This window comes from Spermophilus citellus, assembly GCF_964194105.1.
Source record: "Spermophilus citellus genome assembly, chromosome: 10".
Classification (NCBI taxonomy): domain Eukaryota; kingdom Metazoa; phylum Chordata; class Mammalia; order Rodentia; family Sciuridae; genus Spermophilus; species Spermophilus citellus.
Window position 1 is genome coordinate 111,408,977 of NC_138197.1, and position 22,558 is coordinate 111,431,534.

The following is a 22,558-nucleotide window of genomic DNA, read 5'->3' on the forward strand; positions in this document are numbered from 1 at the left end:
TTTCCAATCATCTGCACTATTAACAGTTTCTGTAGCCTCTACCTTTTACGGAATTTCTAAAATTAGGAATAGTAGTGTTAGAATTTAACACAGATATAAAATTTAGATAAACCAATATTATTATACTAATAAGTAAACTGTGAGATCAAAGTAGAAAACTACAAATACAAATACATAAAAGTCAAATATATAAAATGTGAGATGGTAAGAAAAGGAAGGTCAAGGACAATTTACTTATGAATCCAATAAAACCCTACAATAAAAAGTTGGGAATTAGATACAAATCTGGAAGAGGCTCTAGAGCCAAAAAGAAAAGGATAAGAAACAGAAGTGTCTTTATTGGAAGGAATTCCATCTATGAAAGTCCTGAAAATACTGAAAGGGATAGGTTTCACACAAAATCCATACCTGAAGAAAATAAATAAAAACCAAGTATCATACTGCCTTCATACCACTAATCACAATAATAGAGCCTTTCAAATTATCTTGTATGCATTTTTTATTAGTGCATTATAGCTATACATAATACAAATGTGGAATATACTTTGCTTCACTTAGGTTTCCAGTACTTCCCATTTTTCTCCCCTCCTCCATTCATCCCCCCCTGTTCCCTTTCTCTACTGGCATTCCTTCCATTAATTCAGTTTTTTTTAAATTAGTGTTTTATAGACACACATAAAACTATGGTATATTCATACATATGCATAGCATAATTTGGCCAATTTCATTCTACAATTCTTTCATCTTCTTTCCCTCCCCACTTCCCTTCAATCCTCTTCCTCTGCTCCAGTGAACTCTCTCCTATTTTCATCAGATTCCTCAATTCCACCCACCTCCCCACCTTATTTTGGTCTAGCTTCTGCATATGAGAGAAAACATTTGATGATGAAATTTCTGAATCTCACTCATTTTATTTAGCATATTCTCCATTTCCATTCATTTACCAGCATGTGTTGATGGGCACCTGGGTTGGTTCCTTAACTTGACTATTCTGAGATACACTGCTATAAACAAATGATGTACCTATATCTCTATAGCATGCTGATTTTAGTGCTTTGGATATATACTGATGAATGGGATAGATGGGTCATATAGGGGTTCTATTCCTATTTTTTGAGGCATCTCCACACTGCTTTCTGGAGTGGTTGTATGAATTTATACAACAATGCTCGTGAATGTACCTATTCTCCCCACATCTTCACCAGTATTTATTATAAGTTGTATTCTTGATGATTGCAATTGACTGGAGATAAAATCTTGGTGTAGGTTTGATTTGCATTTCTCTGATTACTAGTGATGTTGAATATTTTTCATGTATTTATTGGCCATTTTATTTCTTTGAGAATTATCTGTTTATTTTGTCCATTATTAACTGGATTATTTGGTTTTGTGGTATTAAGTTTTTAAAATTCTTTATATATTCTGGACATTAATCCCTTGATGGAGGAGCAGCTGGCAAAGACCTCCCATTCTGTGGGCTCATTTCTTCTGTGGTACAGAAGCTTTTAAATTTGATACTGGCCCACTTTTGATTCTCAGTTTTACTTCTCGTACTGTAGGGGTCTTGTTAAGGAAGTCAGTGCCTGCACCAATATGTGAGAGTGTTGAGCCGACATTTTATAGTAGTTGCAAAATTTTCTATTATCATCATGATTCATTTTGGGTAGATCATATGTGTCTGGTAATTTTTCAATATCTTCTTGATTTTTCAGCTTACTGGAGTATACATTTTCAAAATAAACTAATGACCCTCTGGATTTCTTTCAGAAATGTGGTAATATCTCCTATTTCAACTGTAATTTTTCTGATTTGGGTCTTCTCTCTTTTGGTTAGTTTGGCTAAGGGTTTATCTATCAATTTTGTTTATCTTTTTGAAGAACCAACTCTTGGTTACATCAATTTCAATAATTTCAACTTTGATCTTATTTCTTCTCTTCTATTGATTTTGGAAATAGTTTATTGTTCTTTGGAAATAGTTTATTATTCTAGGGTCTTGGGTATAACATCAGATTATTAAATGGTTCTGTTTTTTTTTTTTCTGGTTCTATTTTTTTTCTACTTTGTTATATATGACAGCAGAATGCTACATTCCTATTACACATACTGAGCACAATTTTTCATATCTCTGTTGTATACAAAGTATTCACACCATTCGTGTCTTCATACATGTAATGATATCCATCTCATTCAATCATCTTTTTTACCCCCATGCCCCCTTCCCCTTTCAACCCTTTTCCCTATCTAGAGTTCGTATAATCCTCCCATACTCCCCCTCCCAATTCCATTATGAATCAGCCTCCTTACATCAGAGAAAACATTTGGCATTTGGTTTTTGGAGATAGGCATTATATTCTCCAACTCCATCCATTTAACAGACACCTCTCAGAAAATGATATACAATCAATCAACAAATATATGAAAAAAATGTTCAACATCTCTAGCAATTAGAGAAATGCAAATCAAAATTACTCTTTAAGATTTCATCTCACTCCAGCCAGAATGGCAGCTATTAAGAACAAAAACAATAATAAATGTTGGTGAGGATGTGAGGGAAGAGACATACTCATACCTTGCTGGTAGGACTGCAAATTGTTGCAGCCAGTATGGTAAGCAGTATGGCAGTTCCTTGGAAAGCTGGGAATGGAACCACCATTTGACCCAACTATCCCTCTCCCCAGTCTATACCCAAATGACTTTAAAACAACGTAATACAGGGACACAGGCACATCAATGTTTATAGCAGCACAATTCACAATAGCTAAACTGTGGAACCAACCAAGATGCCCTTCAGTAGATGAATGGATAAAGAAAATGTGGTATATATATATATATATATATATATATATATATATATATATATATATACACATACACAATGGAATATTACTCAGCAATAAATAGAGAATAAAATCTATTTTTTTAATGTAGAAACTAAGACTATAAACTTTCCACTTAAAACTTCTTACCTACTGTCCCAGAGATTTTGATACATTGCATTTCTATTCTCATTTTGTTAGAGAATAAACAGATGAGGCTGTTGGGAACACAAGGTTAAGAGAATAATTCTATAAAATGGGCCCACTATGCGGACCCTCACAAACTTTCTTTGCTTAAAAGCAATGTATCTCAGCCTGCCTGGCCTAAGCAGATAGGACAGGTCAGGTTCCTTAGCAAACTACCTGTAATTTGCAAGGATATGCAGGCAGGAAATAAGCTGATAAGAGAAACCCAAGTTACTCTGAAGGGAAAGATATTTGTAATCCTTTTCACAGACCAGATCCCAAAAGATAAGGATAATTCTTCCTAACCATAAAACCTGTAAAAATGATTAAGATTCCAATTAGAATCAGTCAGCATGAGCCAAGGTGACAGAGTTGCCACAGCAGTGGGGACTTTGAAGTCTGATGTCACCCTGTTATCAGTAAAAAGTCAAGATGTGGACCTGGGCAGGAATCTTTGGGATCTCCAATAAAACCAGAGTGCAGGAAAGATACATTGTCCCTCTCCTTTCTGAGAGGACCCACTCTCTCCCTTGAGAGTATACCCTTTCCCTTTTCCTATCCCTTCAATAAATTCATTCCTGTTACTCTGAGTGACATGTCTGAAATCTGACTTGGTTGCAAGAAATCTGGGCTTGAAAGAGGGTCTTTGTATTGCCTCAGTTTCTCGGAAGACGCCAGCCCCATAACAATTTGTTTCTAAGAATTTTTTTATTTCTCCCGATTTCTTTCTATGATCCATTATTCATTCAAAATTTTATCATGTGGGCTAAGGTTGTAGCTCAACAGTAGAACACTTGCCTAGCATGTATGAGGCACTGGGTTCGATCCTTAGCATCACATAAAAATAAATAAATTTTTAAGTTATTGTGTCCATCTACAACTAAAAACGTTTTTTAAAGTATATTATGTAATCTTCTGGTATTAAAATGATGTTTTTTCTTACTGATTTCTAATTTCATTCTATTATAATCTGATAGATAATGATAAGACATTATCTCTTTTTTTGTATTTATTAAATATGATCTACTTTAGAGAAAGTTCCACAAGCTGCTGAGAAGTGGGTGAAATATTCTATAGATGTCTGTTTGGTCTATTTGAATAATGGTATTTTTTAATTCTGAAGAGTCTTAGTTTTTGTATGAATGATCTAACTAATGGTAAGAGAAGTGTGGTAAAATCACCCAGCATTATTGTATTGCAGTCTATTCGATTCTTTATATCGAGAAGAGTTTGTTTTATGTACATAGGTCCACTGATGTCTGGGGCCCAAATATTTACAACCATTTTATCTTATTGTTGGATGATTCCATTAACCAGCATACATTGCCCTTCTTTTGTCTCTTCTGATTAATACTGGCTTAAAATCTACTTTGTCTGATATGAGAATAGCTAATTCAGTTGGCTCTTGGTCTCCAATTTCATGGTATATCCTTTTCCATCCTTTCCCTTCTGCCAATGGATGTCTTTGCATGTTAAGTTGAATCTCTTGTAAACAATATATTGTTGGGTCTTCTTTTTTTAATCCATTTTGCCAAGGTATGTCTTTTGATAGGAGAATTTAGACCATTTACATTCAGTGTTATTACAGAGAAGATTTTTATTTCCTGCCATTTTATTTTTAATGCTTAATTCAGACTTGATTCTCCTTTGACTATTCTAATGAGATTCATCCCTGTGCTCACTCTCATTTTTATTCCTCATTTATTCTTCATCAAATAGTTCATTGAGTTTGTTTTATAGTGAAGCTTTAGTGGTTATAAGTTCTTTTGGATTCTGCTTGTCCTGGAAGGTTTTTATTTCACTTCGATTCTGAAGGACAGTTTTGCTGGATATGGTAATCTTTATTGACACCTGTTTTCTTTTATGACTTCGTATATACTATTCCAAGTTGTCCTGGCTTTTAGGATCTGGGCTGAGAAATTGACTGAAATCCTATTTGGCTTACTAATAAATGTGACCTGCTGATTTTCTCTTGTGGCTTTAAAAATTCTTATTCTATAACAGGAATTTTAATTATAATGCTTCTTAGGATCTTTTTTGGTCTTGCTTATTTGGGGTCCTAAATGTCTCTTATATTTGAATTTCCATCTCATTACTAAGGTCTGGAAATTTCTCCGATATTATTTCATTGAATAGGTTTTGCATTCCTTTAGTTTGCACTTCAGTGTCTTTGTCTACATCAATGATTCTTAGATTTGGTCTCTGAACATTACTCCAGATTTCTTGAATATTCTGGTCATAGTCTCTTAACTTTTTTTTTCTTTCTTTTTTTTTCTTTTTTTTTTTAGTAAGGGGGATTGAACGCAGAGGCACACAACCACTGAGCCACATCCCCAGCCCTTTTATATATTTTATTTAGAGACATAGTCTCACTGAGTTGCTCAGCACCTCACTAAGTTGCTAAATCTGGTTTTTAACTCTTGATCCTCCTGTCTCAACCTCCCGAGCTACCGGAACTACAGGCATGACCCACCATGCCCAGCAACATCTTTCTTTATTTTCAAGATAATATATTTTGTCTCTAAGGCCTGAAAATCTGTTTTCAAAGCCATTTAATCTATTCGAGATGCTTTCCACTGAAGTTAACAATTCTTTAATTTTCAAAATTTGTTTGGTTCTTTTTCAGAATCTATATTGAAATATCTTTCACTTCCTGTATTTTCTAAGTTCATTGTTACATCTTTAAAATATGGAACACTTTAGAATTTGTGTGTCCTCCTTGTGCAGGGGCCATGATAATCTCTGCAGCATTCCAATTTTAGTACATGCACGGATAAGTGAGCACACACATTGACCACTTTTAAGTGAAGGTAAAATGGCTACCTATGCTGATATCAGTTTTACATTTTTAAATCTCAGATTTGAAGCTCTTTTCTATTAAAAGCAAGTCTCATAACTACATGAAAGCAGTTAATTATATTTATTCTAATATTTAAAGACACTGTGATTGGGTCTTACTATATTATAATTTTCATGGACAATTTAAGTTATAAATGCTTAAAATTTTAAAAAAATACAATTACCATGAATATACAATCACTGTGACAAATGTGATTATAATTTGCTATTATATACCAACTGTAAAAGATTAAGAATGACACAGCAGTTCATTATAAACCACATTAAAGCTACCTTTAATATGAGGTGGAAAATTAGAGCCATCTTATTTCATAGAGCGTTAATTCATTTCATGGTAACTTCAGGAAGAATTATGAAATAAACACCTATTTCTTATTCATTTCACCCTGAGATTTGCTGAAATAAGAAAACATTCTCAACTAAACTTATTGAAACTGAAAGAACATTGGACAGGATGTCAAGCAATAGGTTTGAGTTAACTTGGCTAATAAGCATGACCATAGTAGGATGGTTTCCTTAAAACTATCTTATTGAAGTTCCAAGATCAAAAACCTAATGAGATAACTAGGTGCATTTACTTCACTGCATATGAAATATCTTTAAGGTCATCATTTTCAGGCCATGTATGTTAACACCTTTTAATCTAAGACACTGACATAATTCTGTTTTAAAACCTAACATTTACAAATTTGAATAATTTTGACAAACACACCCCAGGTGTTCTTTTGCATTGCAAACAACCATTTGCTACAAGTGCAAAATGTTGATGAAAATTTCAAGTTGCAAAGAAAACTGTGATAGTCATGTTTGAAATATTATTTTAAAATTTATTCTTCCATGGAATCGTTTTACATAAAATTTCAAAGGAAACTTGCTTTGTCTAAATTTGAAGGATGTATTTAAAACTCCATTTATATGCAAAATAATGCAAATGTACTTTTAAAGACAGGCAACTCTTAGCAATATGTGTTAATAAACAAGCACAGCAAAATAAATAAAACTATACTAAAACTGCTGTTCTTCCTTCAACAAAGAAGGAGCAATCATCTATGTTCTTAACTCTATAATGAAAGAGCAATAGAGGAGGGTATATATACAGAAAAGAGAAGACAACCAGGGTCAGCACACAGGTGAGCCAGCAAGCTCAGGTAAAACGTACTGCAGGAAAAGTGACCCAAGAGAGTTAGAAGCTACAGTAGAAGTCCAGCATATCTAACATCCTGTTGCTACACATATTGTTCTGGTGATTCCAGCAGTCCAGTCTGGCTCCTTAGGTCCAGAATGATATGTAGCAAATACTGGATACTCAATATTATTTTACAAAATTGAAAATAATTTTTACAGAAATTGAAAGAAAACTTGAGACAAATCCACATAATCTAAATTTACTTCTCTGTGTGTTATCCCTATTTTTGTATGTACTCTATTATTGTAGGCATTCAGGATATATCTGCTGAATGTATGAAGTCCACTTATAGTTAACCAGAAAGAAATCAAATTTATTTTCTAGTAGGATCTACACAATCACAATAGGCTAGAAGGATTCTTAAGGATCAGCAGAAATAATGCTTCATTTCACCTATGAGGAAATTGGATCCCAAATGATACCAAGTAACTTGCCCAAAGTTACACAAAGTTATTGACAGAGGAACAGAATTAGCCCATGGGCTCAGAATTCTATATTCTTCAAGGTATTTTCTTATTTAAGGATATCACAAATACACAATCATTGATAGTAACATGTTTATCACCATGTACTATTTATTGTATTGAATACTATCTTTAATTTTCACAATAATCCAGTAAGAAATAGTTATTATCCCATTTAAAAGTTAAGCAAACTGGAGGGGCTGGGGTTGTGGCTCAGTGGTAGAGTGTTCATTTAACATTCATGAAGCACTGGGATCGATCTTCAGCACCACATAAAAATAAAATAAAGATTTAGTGTCCACCTAAAAAACTAAAAAAATAAATGTTTTTTTAAAAAGTTAAGCAAATTGGAAAGTTAGTATATAAAGTACATGAGTCAGGATTCAAAATCACATTTCATTTGATTCAAAGCCCATGAACTTTTCCACTGAACTTTATTATCTGCTCCAAAATGATAGTAAATTTCAAACTATAATCTAGAAGACTATACTTGAAATTAAAATATTTAGACAAGTAAAAATCTTACTTGCACAATTTTCACTTGTTTTTTGTAGTGTCAGCTATAATCTAATAATTTAAATGAAATACTGGCTATAAAACTACTTTGTAAACTGTACAGAAATTCACCAAAAAGAGTCAGTCATTAGACACATAATCTGCAAGTGAAGAAGTGTATATGTTATCATGGGAAAAACTGTGTAGATTATCTCCCAAGGGTGGCATCCAATCCATCTAAAATTACAATTTTAGCCCTTCAGGCACATAAATCGAAATCTGTCAGCACATTTTTAAAAAACAAAACAAAGAAACCCCAAAACTGCTTAAGTTAGACTTACATTAATAAAGCACATAAAGAGTAATATATAAAACAAGAATGCCAGTTTATAAGAAAGTATAATAGCAACTAGAATACTCAAGTCTGAAGAACTAGGACATTCTCAGTAGACAAAATAATATGGGAAGTCAAATAACAGCCAAAAGGTTGCTTGTTGATAAGAACAAAAAGATTGAGATGAATGGACTATTTCATGGCCGCAGGTTAAAACAGACTGTTAATTCTTCTTAATCTTTTCAATGGGACCAGAATACTTAAACTCAGCTGACTAAAACTCTTTATTTCAGTTACATACACTTCCCTTGAATCTACTCAAAAGATTCGTTGGCCAATTTATAATGAAAACATTATTCCTTTAAATTTATACATGTTTATCAGGCTACACAGCGTGCCTTTTGGTTGATAAAGCTATCTTGTTTTTTAAGGTGACTTTATGTAACTCTGTCCTTACAGAAAATATAATGATTTCACTAATTGAGAAACCAATCTTATTTCCAAGTTCTTAGAAATACACCAACAGTTAATAATAACCATTAATAATTCAGAGACTATTTGCTAGATCTTAGGCTAAGTGTTTTATTCATAATATTTCATTTATTTTTTTGCCACAACTTTTTTTATGGTAGGTACTCCATTTTAAAGAAAAATACTCAAGTTTCAGAGAGAAAGTAGTAGAAGAGATTTAAAAAACAGTAAATATGTCATATGGTATTAAGAACTATGAATAAAAAATAAAACAAGTTAGGAAGATGAGAGAATAAGTCGTGGGGGGAGGAGGAAGATACATTTGTTTTACAAAGTAAATATGAGAAAAGATTCTCAAGTGACTTCTGATAAAGAAGAAGAAGAAAGTATGTAGATATGTGAGGTGAGACCATGTCAGGCACATAAGCATGAGGGCTCTGAGTAGAAGTGAGCATCTTCAAAGAACAGTGTGAAGGCCAGTGAGGCAGAAGTAAAGTAAACAGGGAAGAAAATGGATGTTGATGGCTGTGGAAAGAGTGCAGGAGCCAGATCACACAGAGATCTGCATGGGTAGCAAGAGAGCAATTAGGAAGCTAGCATAAAAACTGAGCATAGGGCAATTCATGGTTTGGACTAGAGTAATCACAGTAGAGGTTTAAGAACTGGTCAGATTCTGTATGAAGGTATAATGACAGGATAAAAATCGTTTCAACATATAAACATCTAAACAAAATTTCTTTGTAATTGTGCAGCAAAAAGCTTAATGAAATAGAAGCATAAGATGACTTACATCTTAGGTCAATGGTATGATGAAAAAAGATTAAAATATAGAGAAAAAACATTATTTACATACATTATTGACATTATTTAATACATTGAAATACAGAGAACAAAAAAATTATTACAAACAAAATTTCTAGCAGGCTCAGTGGTACACACTGTAAGCCCAGTTAAAACTGAGAGGTTGAAGAAGGAGAATCACAAATTCAAGGCCACCATGAGCAACTTAGCAAGACCCTGTCTCAAAATTAAAAAATAATAATAATAATAAGGGATGGGAGGATAAAGCTCAGTGGTAGAACATTTGCCTGGCATGCATGGGACCCTAAGTTCAACCCCCAATATAGGAAAAAGCAAACAAACAAACAAGGAAACCCTAAATCATTATATAGTCTCAGTCATTCTAAAGAGTGAAACAAAAACAAAAGCCAACTTACCTTACTGGTCAATGTATTTATTTCTCGGTCAGCTTTATGCAATTTACTGGTTAAAAAAGTATTTTGTTCATTGCTTGATTGTAGCTCTTTTTCCAAACGTTCAGCCTGTAGCTTAGCTGACTGTTTTTCAGCCTTTCATTAAAAAAAAATATTTTAAAACTGTCCACAATGTTTAGCATATCAAAATGAAATAATCATTATTTACAATTCATGTATAATCATACAAAAAATTGTTCAAAACCTCAACTGTAACATGTTCCAAAGTAACAAGAGTTTTCTCAAATTGGTAGAAGTGAAATAAAAGGTTTTGCTTCAGGAAATAAGCAACAAAAATATAAAGTATAAAAAGGTATAAACTTCCTTCAGGAGAGAAAGTACTTATGGCACTCATTTGATACCCATTTACTCTGAAAGCTGACATAATTTACAAACATTTGGGGGCGGGGGTTCAAGACCAAAGTGGTTATGAAAAAAGCATATTAAAAGGTAGAAGAAAAAGCTCACTGACAGCAGTAAGATGTGAAAATTCAAAATTCAAAATCAACAGTTTTTTATTTTTTTAAGAGAAGAAGGGACAAGTAGTAAAAACCTCAGCTAATCTGAAACTTTTGAGGCATGAGCAAAAAAGTTCTTGACCTCATCACATAATTCTTGAAGTTTATAAGTTGTCAAAATTCTTCTTGTTAAATACTTAAAGTTCTCTCTTATTAGGGAAGGAAAACTAAAAGGTTTTAAAATTATTTCTGTCAGGGCTGGGGATGTGGCTCAAGCGGTAGCGCACTTGCCTGGCATGCGTGCGGCCCGGGTTCGATCCTCAGCACCACATACAAACAAAATGTTGTGTCCGCCAAAAACTAAAAATAAAAAAAAAAAATTCAAAAATTCTTTCTCTCTCTCTCTCTCTCTCAATAAAAATTTAAAAAAAATTAAAAAATTCTTTCTCTCTCTCTCCCCCCTCTCTTTAAAAAAAAATTATTTCTGTCAAAAAAATAAAAATGTTTGGTATTTAAAGGATAAGCGTTGGTCTTAAAACATCTCATTTCATAGGTGTGCTAAATATGATAAAGATTGTGGTCAACAAATAATTCAGAAAAAAGTTTTCTTCAAATACAAAATGATACTTTCTGGTTACAATGACAGCCAAGAAAGCTGAAGTAAGAAATGTTTATCATGTGCTCATTTTCATTTCACCTGACAAATAAAATTAAGCAGGTTCTTCTGAAAATGTCACCAAAGAATCCATCTTTTGTCATCATTCAACTTGCTCTGAAAATACTCATTTCATTGATGACCTTGATGAAAAGATTCATACTGGGACCATCTACTACATTCAAATGCAACTGTCCTACTTAATTCTGTCACTGTGTAAATATGTTAAAGAAGAAGAATGGCAACATAAATAATTTCACGCTGAACTGCCTCATGTCTAAGTCCAATAATACTGATAGCCTTAATTCAGGAGACCAGCAAATACTGACAGAGGCTTTATCCAAAAACCAAAAGTGACTTCTAAATATAACAATGTACTCCTTGTAACAGCTTGCTGGCTGTTGGGGGGAGAGGGTGGGGTCAGGAGAATCACCGTTTTCGATTTAGATATTGGATTTTTAACTGCAAACTAGGTATCTGATAATTTCCCTCCAACCCAAATCATTTCACAACTATTCCAAAGGGGAGGAACACTGGGACTGTACAAGTTATATCAAAATGTTAAATTATATCTTTGCTACACTTCCGGTATCTAATACTAGGAGAAGTAAGAGTGTCTGAATATGATGGAAACCAAGAGTTTTCATAAGGTAATACCTCCAAAAGTACCAACTGACTGCCAACACTTCTTTCTCTAATGAACTAAGAAATAATTTAGTAAAGGCTTATATATATTAGTAGACAAGTTAAATTTTACTCTGGCCAGAGCTGTCTTAAGATATGCAAGTATGGTATTCTGTTCGAATAAGAATTATGATCTTAAGATTTCAAATTCCAGGGTAAGGAATTTATAAACTCAAAAGAAATTTTTCTTTCTGGTTTGAGACGATTTTAGCCTTGAGAAAGTTGAATAAATTTGGGGAGACTTTGCATATTCTATTCTGTGGCATTATAAGAGTTATGTCATTTCAAATAGGTGTTAGACTCCCCAAGAATAAATATCCCTTTGTAAATGTGGCAGCACAGCTATTGCTTATGAATCAATAGCTTTATTCTTTACAGAAAGAACACATACTCTTGGGATTCCACAAATGCGTCAGCATTAGACTGGTGAGCACACATTTATGCTCTAAAACTCAAAGGCTTGTCAACTGCACTTTTAAGAACTATGCCATACTCTACCGGGAAGCAATTAAAACCTTACCTCCAGAGACCTAACTGTAGCCTGCATCTCAGCCAATTGTCGCACCTGTATTCTTTGGACATTTTCTATCTGAGCACCAGAATTCTCTTTTTCAGCCCTTAATTCTGCTACTTCAGCCTCTAAACCTTTTAATTTCTGAGACAAATGGACTTTTTCTCGTACAAGTTGCTCCATTCGTTTGGTGTCTCTTGTAAGATCAACGCTAAACAGCTGGTTATGTAGTTCTTCTTTATCTTTCTCCAGTCTTGCAATCTAATAATAATTTGAAAGAAAGCATACAAGCTTAAATTATTGAATTTTTAGTCATGAACATGCTTTATAAGGCAGTAAATTAAAATTAAAAACTGCACAATGTGAAACTCAGGTGGAGAAATGAAGTTAAAAGAAAAAAAACCTAAAATGTCACGTTCTTCATTCTGTACTCAGCATGACTCAAATTTGAGGGCAAGGACTTTGTCCTATTTTTCCTCTTTCCTCCCAGGATGCTAGTACAGGGCTTAATCAGTTGCTGACTAAAATTCAAAATTATAAATAATACCACTTTATAATTATTGAAAACATGTCAAGTGTTTTAAAAGTCACATGATAGGGGTTTGTGCACTGACTATTCCTAAGGTTCAAGACAGTAATTCTTAGGTTATGTCGATATTAGTACAATTAATTCACACAAAAGCTGCTTTCTGTATAAATAAATACAAATGTGATCAATGAAAGTTTTAAAATAATAGTTGAAAGTTTATTTAAATCCTAGTTGTAATGATGGCTTACTTCTTAATTCTGTTACTCCAGGATATGAATTAAAGTCACATAAGAACTTGTAGAGCAGACATAATAGTGATCTTGTCACTCAACAATTGCTAGACCCCTTGGGTCTACAAATCAGTGGATTTTAAGTGGCTTCCTAATGTCTGACATTTTAGAGCCTCCTCTTCTCTGGAGATCAAGGACCAAGCAATCAGGATAGAACACATTCTTTCCATTTCGTGATCTCTCCAACTATCTACATCTCAATCACCATCAAATCTCTGTTGTTAACCATCAGGGGTTTTGTTTGTTTTTGCAGCACTGAGGATCTAACCTAGATCCTATACATGGTAGGCAAGTACTCTACTACTGAGCTACAACCCCAGCCCTATCAACTACTCTTTTTAGTTTCTTTTCATATACTGGGTTGCCTCATATGATTCAACATGAGCAGAGAACTCAGCTGTTTAAAAAAAAAAAAAAATGTAATCTGCTGCTCTAAACAAGTCTAGAGGACCAGGGATTTAGCTCAGTTGACAAAGTGCTTGCCTTGCATGCACAAGGCCATGGGTTCAATCCTCAGCACCACCAAAACAAAACAAAACAAGACCAGAGGCTATTTGTAGCCAGGATGAACTGTGAAGGCTCACTCTAACCCAAAAGGACCCTAAAGGAATACTCTAGGATCTAGGCAAAAATGGTCCGAGACAACTAATTGGTTGCTTACAGAGTTATCAATGTGTCTAAGAAGTAAGAGATCTCCATCCCAAGGACTGGATCTTCATCTGCAAAATGACAACTCTTAAGACAACTACAGACAACTCTTAAGATCCTTTTTAGTTTTACCTTGTAGTGACTGCAAGTTTGATTTGGGACATGCTGAATTAAAAGATGTTGAAGGAAAATAAAGGTAGAGCTATATCCAGTAGGCAGATGTTTTGTTTGGTTTTCCCGGAAAATAAAATTTTACCTAGTACCTGTAGCATTCAGAGCTAACCCCTCAAAAACCAACTCATTAGTGTTTCTCTCTTATTTTTCTTCCCATGCTTTAAATTCAAAATTATAAATAATACCACTTTATAATTATTGAAAACATGTCAACATGTAACCATTAACCTCAGGGTTTGGTCCTTGACTACTTTTTTTCCTCCACTTTTTTCTTCAGATAGCTGTGTGACTATGCAAGTCATATTTTTATTCTGTTCTCAGTTTAAATGAAGGGCTTGGGCTGGATGATCTTTAAAATGCTATTTAGCTTTTGCATGGGGTAACTCAAACACAAGGTGTTTTTTGTTTTGTTTGGCTATGCTGGAGGATGAACCCAGGGCCTTATGCACATTGGTGAATGCTCTCTATCTTTGAGCTACAAACCCAGCTCCAAATACAGTATATGCTATTATTAGAGGTATGTCAGCTCATTTAGATTAGGAATTAATATATAACCCAGATTCAGGCAATGGTGCCCCTTAACTGAATACTTACTATAGATCAAGCACAAAATTAAGCACTCTACAATAAAATCAATAGTAACACTAATTTTTCTTGTAGCCCTTATTTTAGAAATAGGATCACAAAGTTAAAGTTCTCAACCAGCACACATCCTATATTGTTTTCTCCACAAGTTTTGAGTGTCATAGCTGAAGCGACTGGTGCAGCAGTAAGACAAGATGACAGCTAGATAATGGCAGAGTTGTGATTAGATTCCACATTTATAATTCCCAAAATGGAATTCACTATCAAATCACTCTTAACCAAAACTGGTGATCACTGCCTTCTAACTGCTGTATTTACTTATTCATTCACATGATAAATATTTACTGAGTCTTAGTATGTACCAGACACTGTTTTAGCTAATAAGGATACAACCTAGCAGAAAAGCAAACACAAAACCTCTGCACTGGCAGAACCTATTCTATTAAATCACCGCCATGACACCAATCTGTGTCATCATCTCACTACAGATCTTGGACACATCCTCACCTCTTTCCTTTGCTTCCACTCTTAATCAGATTCATATGTCATTTTCCTTGATGTCATCTATTTGTTGTGCTCTCAAATCTTTCTCTAAATTTCCAAAAGGCTTTCTCTGAATTTCTCTTCTATGATATTTATCCAAATCTGCCTATGTTGCAGTTGCCTACATTCCTTTACTTGTAACAACTTGCTTGACAGATAAGACAATGTATCAACCAATTTTACTTTTCCAAAAGTTGTTTAAGTACAGGAAATGGATAGGAAGCGATCAGAGACTAAAAAGAGTGGTTAGTTTCCTTTTCATAGTTTGGTAGCATCACTCTACTGCCCTGAGGCATACAGAGAGAACAGTAGTGCATCTAATTGCCGCATCTTTGTTTTTATTACCCTTATGATGTAGCACAGAGAAATGGATAAACATACAGGCTCTGGAATCAAACTGCCTAGCATTCTTTATCTTTCAGTATTTAAAATATAATAAATGCATATTGATATACTTTCTTCTGGCTTTTACTATTTCCAAAATGAAAATGTTAACATTCTTATATTTGTTCTACACAAAATATCTTCTCACCTCTGTTACTCTTTTAATTCAACCTTTTCTATTCAGATAAACAATAGGTTCACATGTAAGGAAATACTGAAGGTATTAGTGATCCCGTGTACCCTTCACTTAGTTTCCTCCAGTGGTAACAACTGTCTTCTGTTTTCTAGAAAACATTGTGTAGAATTGGTTTTGGTTTTTCTTTCTTTTCTTTTTTTAAAATATTTATTTAGTTGTAGATGAAGATACAGTATGTTTATTTATTTTCACGTGGTGCTGAGGATCAAACCCATGCCTCACACATGCAAGGCAAGCACTTTACCACTGAGCTACAGCCCCATCCCCAGTTTTAGTTTTTCTTTAAACACTTAGCAGAATTATCCAACGAAATCATTCTTTCTGGGTCTGTTAGTTTACTTTTGTAGTACTGGGGATTGAACCAGGGACTTGCCCATGCTAGGAAAGTGCTCTACCACTCAGCTATATTCCCAGCCCTCTGGGAATTTTTAAAATTATAAATTCAAAGGAACTGGAGGTATACCTCATTAGAAAAGCCCACACTTAGCATGCATAAGGCCCTGGCTTAGATTTCCCAGCACCCAAAATAAATAAATAAATAAGCACACACACGCACATAAATTTAATTACCTTAAACCAGTTATAGGCCTTTTTCAAATTACTTCTTACTGGGTACCAATTCATCTACATTATCAAATTTATATCCGTAAAATTATTTGTAGGATTATCTTATTCCTTTTAATGTCTGCAAGATCGTGAACGATACTATGCTTCATTCTTGAGGGGGATAATTTGTATCTTGCCTTTTTGGGGGGGGCAGTCTTCCTAGAGGTTTTTCTATTTTATTAATCTTTTTAAAGAACCAGCTTTTGATTCTTTTTTGTTTGTTTTCACTTTTATTGATTTCTGTTCTTATTTTTAGTATTTCCTTCCTTCAGCTTGCTTTGGTTTTATTTTTGATAAACTTCCTACAGATTCTTGAACTGGGAGATCAGATTATTGACTTGCTATATCCCTTTTCCTAATTCAGTCATTTAGTGCTATTAATTTTCCTCTCATATTGCTTTGTCTTATCCCCCAAAATTTTATATGTTACACTTTCATTTTCAGTCAGTATGGTTTTTGAAATGTAATGTCACAAAATGTTCTGCATTAAAATTTCCTTTTTCTTTCACAAATCATTTGAATATGTCACTTCATTTCTAAGTGTTTAAAGACTTCCCTATTAGTTTTCCATTATTCATTTCTACTTTGCATTGTGGTCAGAAAACTCACTGTATAATTTCAAGTCTTATAAGTTTGTTGAGGTTTATTTGATAGCTGAGAATACTGTCTTACATTCATTGGGCATTTTAAAAGAATACACTTGGATGCTTTTGTTGGGTGGAATGTTCTGTAAATGTTAATTCGATTCTGTTGGTTGATAATGTTAATTTTTTCTACATTCTCCCTTATTTCTAATTTCCTATAAATTGTTGTGATGGCTGTACAGTTATCAATTATAATGTAGACTTGTCTCTTTTTAGTTTTTAATTTTTGTTTCACATATTGTGCAACTGTTTGGTATATATTCTGACTTCTAGTTGGACAGACCTATTTGTCATTATATATAATTACACTGTGGAAATGAAGGAATCCATATAAAATTGGGTTCACTTTATTAGTTTGAGTGATGTGCAGAAATTTTACCTCCCTTTGCCCTCACTGGCTTACAATATATAATGACAAATATATTTTCTTTGTTCTGAAGTCTACTCTGATATTAACACACTAATTCCTGCCTCATGTTAATTGGTAGTTACATCATATCTTTTTCTAGATCTACTTACAGACTACCTATATTGCTGTATTTGGAGCTTTCTATAGACTACATAGAGTTGGGTCATTTTTTTAAGCTACTCTAAATTTGTGTTTTTAAGCCATTTACATTTATCACAACAAAATGTTGTCATATTTTCTATTTCTTCTCTACAGTTTCTGTTTTCTTTTCCCTATCTTCCTGGTTAAACATTTTTCAGGATACCATTTAATTTATCTGTTTTGAATGTATCTCCTTAATAGCTTCCTTAGAAGTTGCTCTAGGTATTATATTACATATACATACATAACTTATTTTAGTTTACTTTACTTCTTTTACTTTGCTCTCTCAGTGAAACTTGTGTTAAATATTTCTTCCCCATAGAAACACATGAGACTATGTTGTAATTTTTAATTCAACCATTAAAACAAAATTTAGAAAACCCATGAGGCAGGCTAAAGTCTATTACATATACCCATAGCTTTTTTACCGTGTCTTTTCATCCTAATATTTTGAGGTTCCTTCTTTAATCATTTTCTTTCTGGTCAGACAACTTTTCTTAGACATTACGCTAGTTGAGGGAGGAAACCCAGGCTGCCCAAATGATCTCCAGAGACATCGTGACAGAGAGTGGGAGCCCTTGTTATTAACCAGGTGGGAATCCCTTTTGATAATAGGATAATGCTGACCTCAACAGAATGAATTAGAAGATATTCCTTCTGGCACTATTTTCTAAAAGACATTATAGAGAACTGGCATAAATTCTATCTTAAATGTCTGGCACAATTCACCAGGGAACCTAATTACTAGTTGCCCAGTGATTTTTGTGTTTGTTTCTGTCAGTGCTGGGCTCTTTGTTTTCCTTGATAGACTTTTTTGATCTTTGTTTGGGGATATAGTTAAGCTACTTAGAAACTTTTAATTTTTCTGGTGGGACTGGGAATTGAACCTGGGGCCTCAAACATACCAGGCAAATGCTCTACTTCTGAACTACATCCCATCCTTTTTATTTTGAGACAGAGTCTCATTAATTTGACCAGGCTGGCCTGGAACTTGCTATCTTCCTGCCTGGACCTCCCAAGTAGCTGGGATTATAGATATGTACCACCATGCCCAACAAGATACTTAGAAACATTTTGATTCTTTCAAATCTTGCATGTATACCTATTAGGCAGAAGCAGAATAGCCTTATGTCTACAGCTTATACAATGTGCCATGCATTAGAGTGTCTTTACACTAGCTGATGGAAACATACATTTTACCCAGTCCCATAAGAAATTGAGGGCTTGTTCCTTCTACACTGTTTTCAATTCTCTGGCCTCAGTAGTTTTCTCACACACATGCACACTAATCAGTACTCAACTTAAGTCTCAAGAGTTACTATCTGCAGAATTTCAGATTTCTCCCAATACTCTCCCCTTCAAAATCTGTTTGCCTTGGCCTCTTGAATACTGAACTCCAACTCTTCAATTCAAAGACCATGGGACTCAATTTGGGTTTTTCCCTCAACACAATGGCCTGTAAAGTCCTTCTAGAACATAAGCCAGGTCAACTAAAGTTCACCTCATTTGTTTTCTTTCTCTTGGAGATCACTGCCCTGTGCTGCCTATTTTCCAATGTCTGAAAAACCATTGTTTCTTACATTGCTTTCCACTTTTAATTAGATATTTAAAGTAAATCCAGTCTACATTATGCCATCAGGACCACAAATAGAAATCCCCAGACTATCTAGATTTAAATACTGGTTCTGTCACCCTAGCTATTGTGACTCTGGACCAATTTCTTAGTGCTTCTGCATTCCCTCTTTATAAAAGTGGGAACAACAATTATCTAATTGACAGAATTGAATGGAGTATATTAATTAGTACAATGATTAATACTGTCAGGCACTAAAGGCATTAACTGAGTCAGGCATTATGGCAAACATTTTGCACATGAAATTTCAAGTTCTCAAATCTGTTTTTAAAATCACTACATTAACTTTTTATATTCCTTAAAAAAACAATAAAATGATTCATTATGTTGTTTCCCTTTTTCCTTTTATGTGCTGTAATTGATTTTTTTCTAAATTAATGGTGGAGTTGTTTTTTTGTTGTTGATATATTTTTTTTTCCTGGCAGTGCCAGGAATTGAACACAAAGGGACTCCACACTGGGCTACATCCTCAGTTCATTCAAATTTTTATTTTTAGATAGGCTTTTGCTCAACTGCTAAGCTAGTCTTCTTGATTTTGAGATCATCTTGCTGCAGCCTCCTGAATCACTGGGATTAGAGATGTGTGCCACCACATCCTTATATCTTTAAAAAATTATTATTTATTTATACTAAGAAGTCCTCATTTAAATTACATGTTCAAAGATATATATATATATATATATATATATATATATATATATATATATTTAATTATTTCTTTATTTTTATGTGGTGCTGAGGATGGAACCCAGGGCTAGCCGAGCGCTCCACTGCTGAGCCACAACCTAGCCCTCAAAGTTATATTTTAATTTCATTTGAGAAGTCAACATCTCCTTCCCTTCTATTCCAATGTTTCTCCTAGTAAGAGAAACATAGTCATGGGGAAAAGCAGTTCTTAAAACTACATACGTGTAGCCGTGCACAGTGGCACACACCTGGCACACACCTGTAATCCCAGCAATTTAAAAGGCTGAGGCAGAAGGATCACACATTCAAGGCCAGCCTCAACAACCTATCGAGGCCCTAAGCAACTTTGTAAGACCTGTCCTCAAAATAAAAAATAAAGAGGACTTGGGCCGGGGCTCAGCAGTAAAGAACCTTTGTTTAATCCCAAATATCCCCCCCCCAAAAAAAAAAAAACCTACACGTGCCCCCAGGATAGTTTTAGAAACATTAAATATCATTGTGTGATATTCAATGTCTTTAAAAGAATTCTATCCTGATTGAACAATAGAGAGTAAGGATACCAAAACAAATGCCTTACTTGGGCCATGAGACTTACTGTTAAGAATGGAAGTAGTAAAAGAAAGATGAATACAACAACTAGTAAAAAAAATTTTTTTTTAAATCCAGGGAAAGAGAACCTGAAAATCAAGCAATCTGAATGCTAGAAGCAAGACGACGATGAGGAGGGCACACACTGTAATAAGAAATGCCCTCGAACTCCTTAAGAGTATCTACTGTGTGCTAGATACTTATCTAAGTACTTTTTTAATTTTAATTTATCAAATCTTCACAACTCTATGAGATAGATACTGATACCATTTACAGATGAGAACATTGATGCAAATGGAAGTCATCTGTTCCCACGGTCACAATAAATGAACATTTTAAACATTTGAAAATTTTACATGTAAAAAGTTTGGGCTTTGAAATATTCTAAACTTCATGCTAGACCAAAAGTCTTTAATAAGTAAAATTTCACAAAGGCCTTCTAAAAGGCTGCCAAAATCAATCCCAAAGAATTCCCACTTTGGGGGCAATTTCATTTTAATTTGGAAGACTTCTGTCAAGTTTGATGTGATTCAGAGTAATCTTAAGAAGTCAGAGAACTTGGAATATTTTAGACAAAGGAACCATCTGGTACTAAGGCAGGACTACCAATTAGAACTTCAGAACCTATGAGGAAAGAAATTATTTTGAGAGATTTTATAATGTCTACTGGTGTATGTGAGGATAAAGACCAGAACCAGAAGCACAATTATCAATTCTGTGCAACCATGCTGTAAGAAGAAGAAAATAAAGCACTCCCATACTCAGGAACATATTTCTTTTTGCTACAGGAATGTTGGCTTCTCACCTGACATTTTACATACACAGAACTTCCTTTGTCAAGGAAGAACTCAATTTAAGTAGCATGATAAAAGAATGTCAGCAACTTGTTGCTATATATTGTCACTTTGCTGGCTTTTCATATGATTTAATGCTCCTTGCCTCTCTGCCCTGAGTTTTTAATACTTCCCTCACTGAATTACTACTCTTGATCTTACACTCAGTCTACCAATACAATCACCTAGGCAAAAAAAAAAAAAAAAAAAACAAGGGAGAGAATTGAACAACAGCAGAGGAGGTAGAGAGGGAAGATGGGAGGGGAGGGGAGGGGAGGGGGGATAGTAGGGGATAGGAAAGGTAGCAGAATACAACAGTCACTAATATGGCATTACGTAAAAATGTGAATGTGTAACCGATGTGATTCTGCAATTTGTATTTGGGGTAAAAATGGGAGTTCATAACCCACTTGAATCAAATGTATGAAAGATGATATGTCATGAGCTTTGTAATGTTTTGAACAACCAATAAAAAAAAAAACAATCACCTAGGCCAACTGTATTGCTTATTCTTCATTACTACTTTCAGAATACTATAAAATTAGAATCCTAATAACATAATGAAAACACAGTAGTTTTACTTTTGAATAACAATCATCCATGCAACTTTAGCATTTCAATGTATAAAGTCTCAGACTTAATGTTCTTATAGCCAAATGCATCTTTTCATGTATTATTTCATATTTTTTTAACTTAGAATATCATAAGGGACAAGCCAATTCCTGGAGTCCCTCTCAAAAAAAAACTTAAAAACTTCTAAAGAATTCTGATAACAACCAACACACTAAAGATTATTCAGTTATTTTTATACAATAATACACATACAATACACAAGTATTGTATGAGCCCCTGATTTATACAAGAAAATCCATTAGAGGCAAACCTTAAGATGGGCTCAGTTCTAGACCACCAAAGCAAATCATCCCAATAAAGCAAGTCACATGAATATTCTGGTTTCCCAGAGGTTGCACAAGTTATGTTCCCACTACACTATGGTCTATAACATGTATACTAGCATTATGTCTTTTTAAAAAAAACAACGTATATATCTTAATGGGAAAAAAAACCTTATTGCTAAAAATGCTAACAATCATCTGAGCCTTCATTAAGTCATAATTGTTTTGCTGGTAGGGTCTTGCCTTGATGATAGGTGCTGACCAGTAAGGTGACAGTAATTAAATGTTGAGGGCTGTGGCCATTTGTTAAAATGAGACAATAATGAAATTGGCCACACTTTACACACAGAAAAACTCCTTTCAAAACTGAAATCAATCCTCTCAAACCTTGCTGTTGCTT

General features: G+C 34.0%; 1 protein-coding gene across 10 annotated transcripts in view; it reads right to left on the minus strand.

Moving 5' to 3' along the window:
- The window catches only part of CEP83 (centrosomal protein 83), a 122,989-nt gene that overhangs the window by 38,700 nt on the left and 61,731 nt on the right, over window positions 1-22,558 (minus strand). For all 10 annotated transcript variants that reach the window (XM_081309487.1, XM_081309492.1, XM_081309495.1 and 7 more), the window contains 2 exons: window positions 12,382-12,633; window positions 10,029-10,160 (listed from right to left, as the gene is read on the minus strand). In XM_081309487.1, the coding sequence (XP_081165613.1) occupies window positions 10,029-10,160; window positions 12,382-12,633 (384 nt within the window). The remainder of the gene's footprint in view (window positions 1-10,028; window positions 10,161-12,381; window positions 12,634-22,558) is intronic.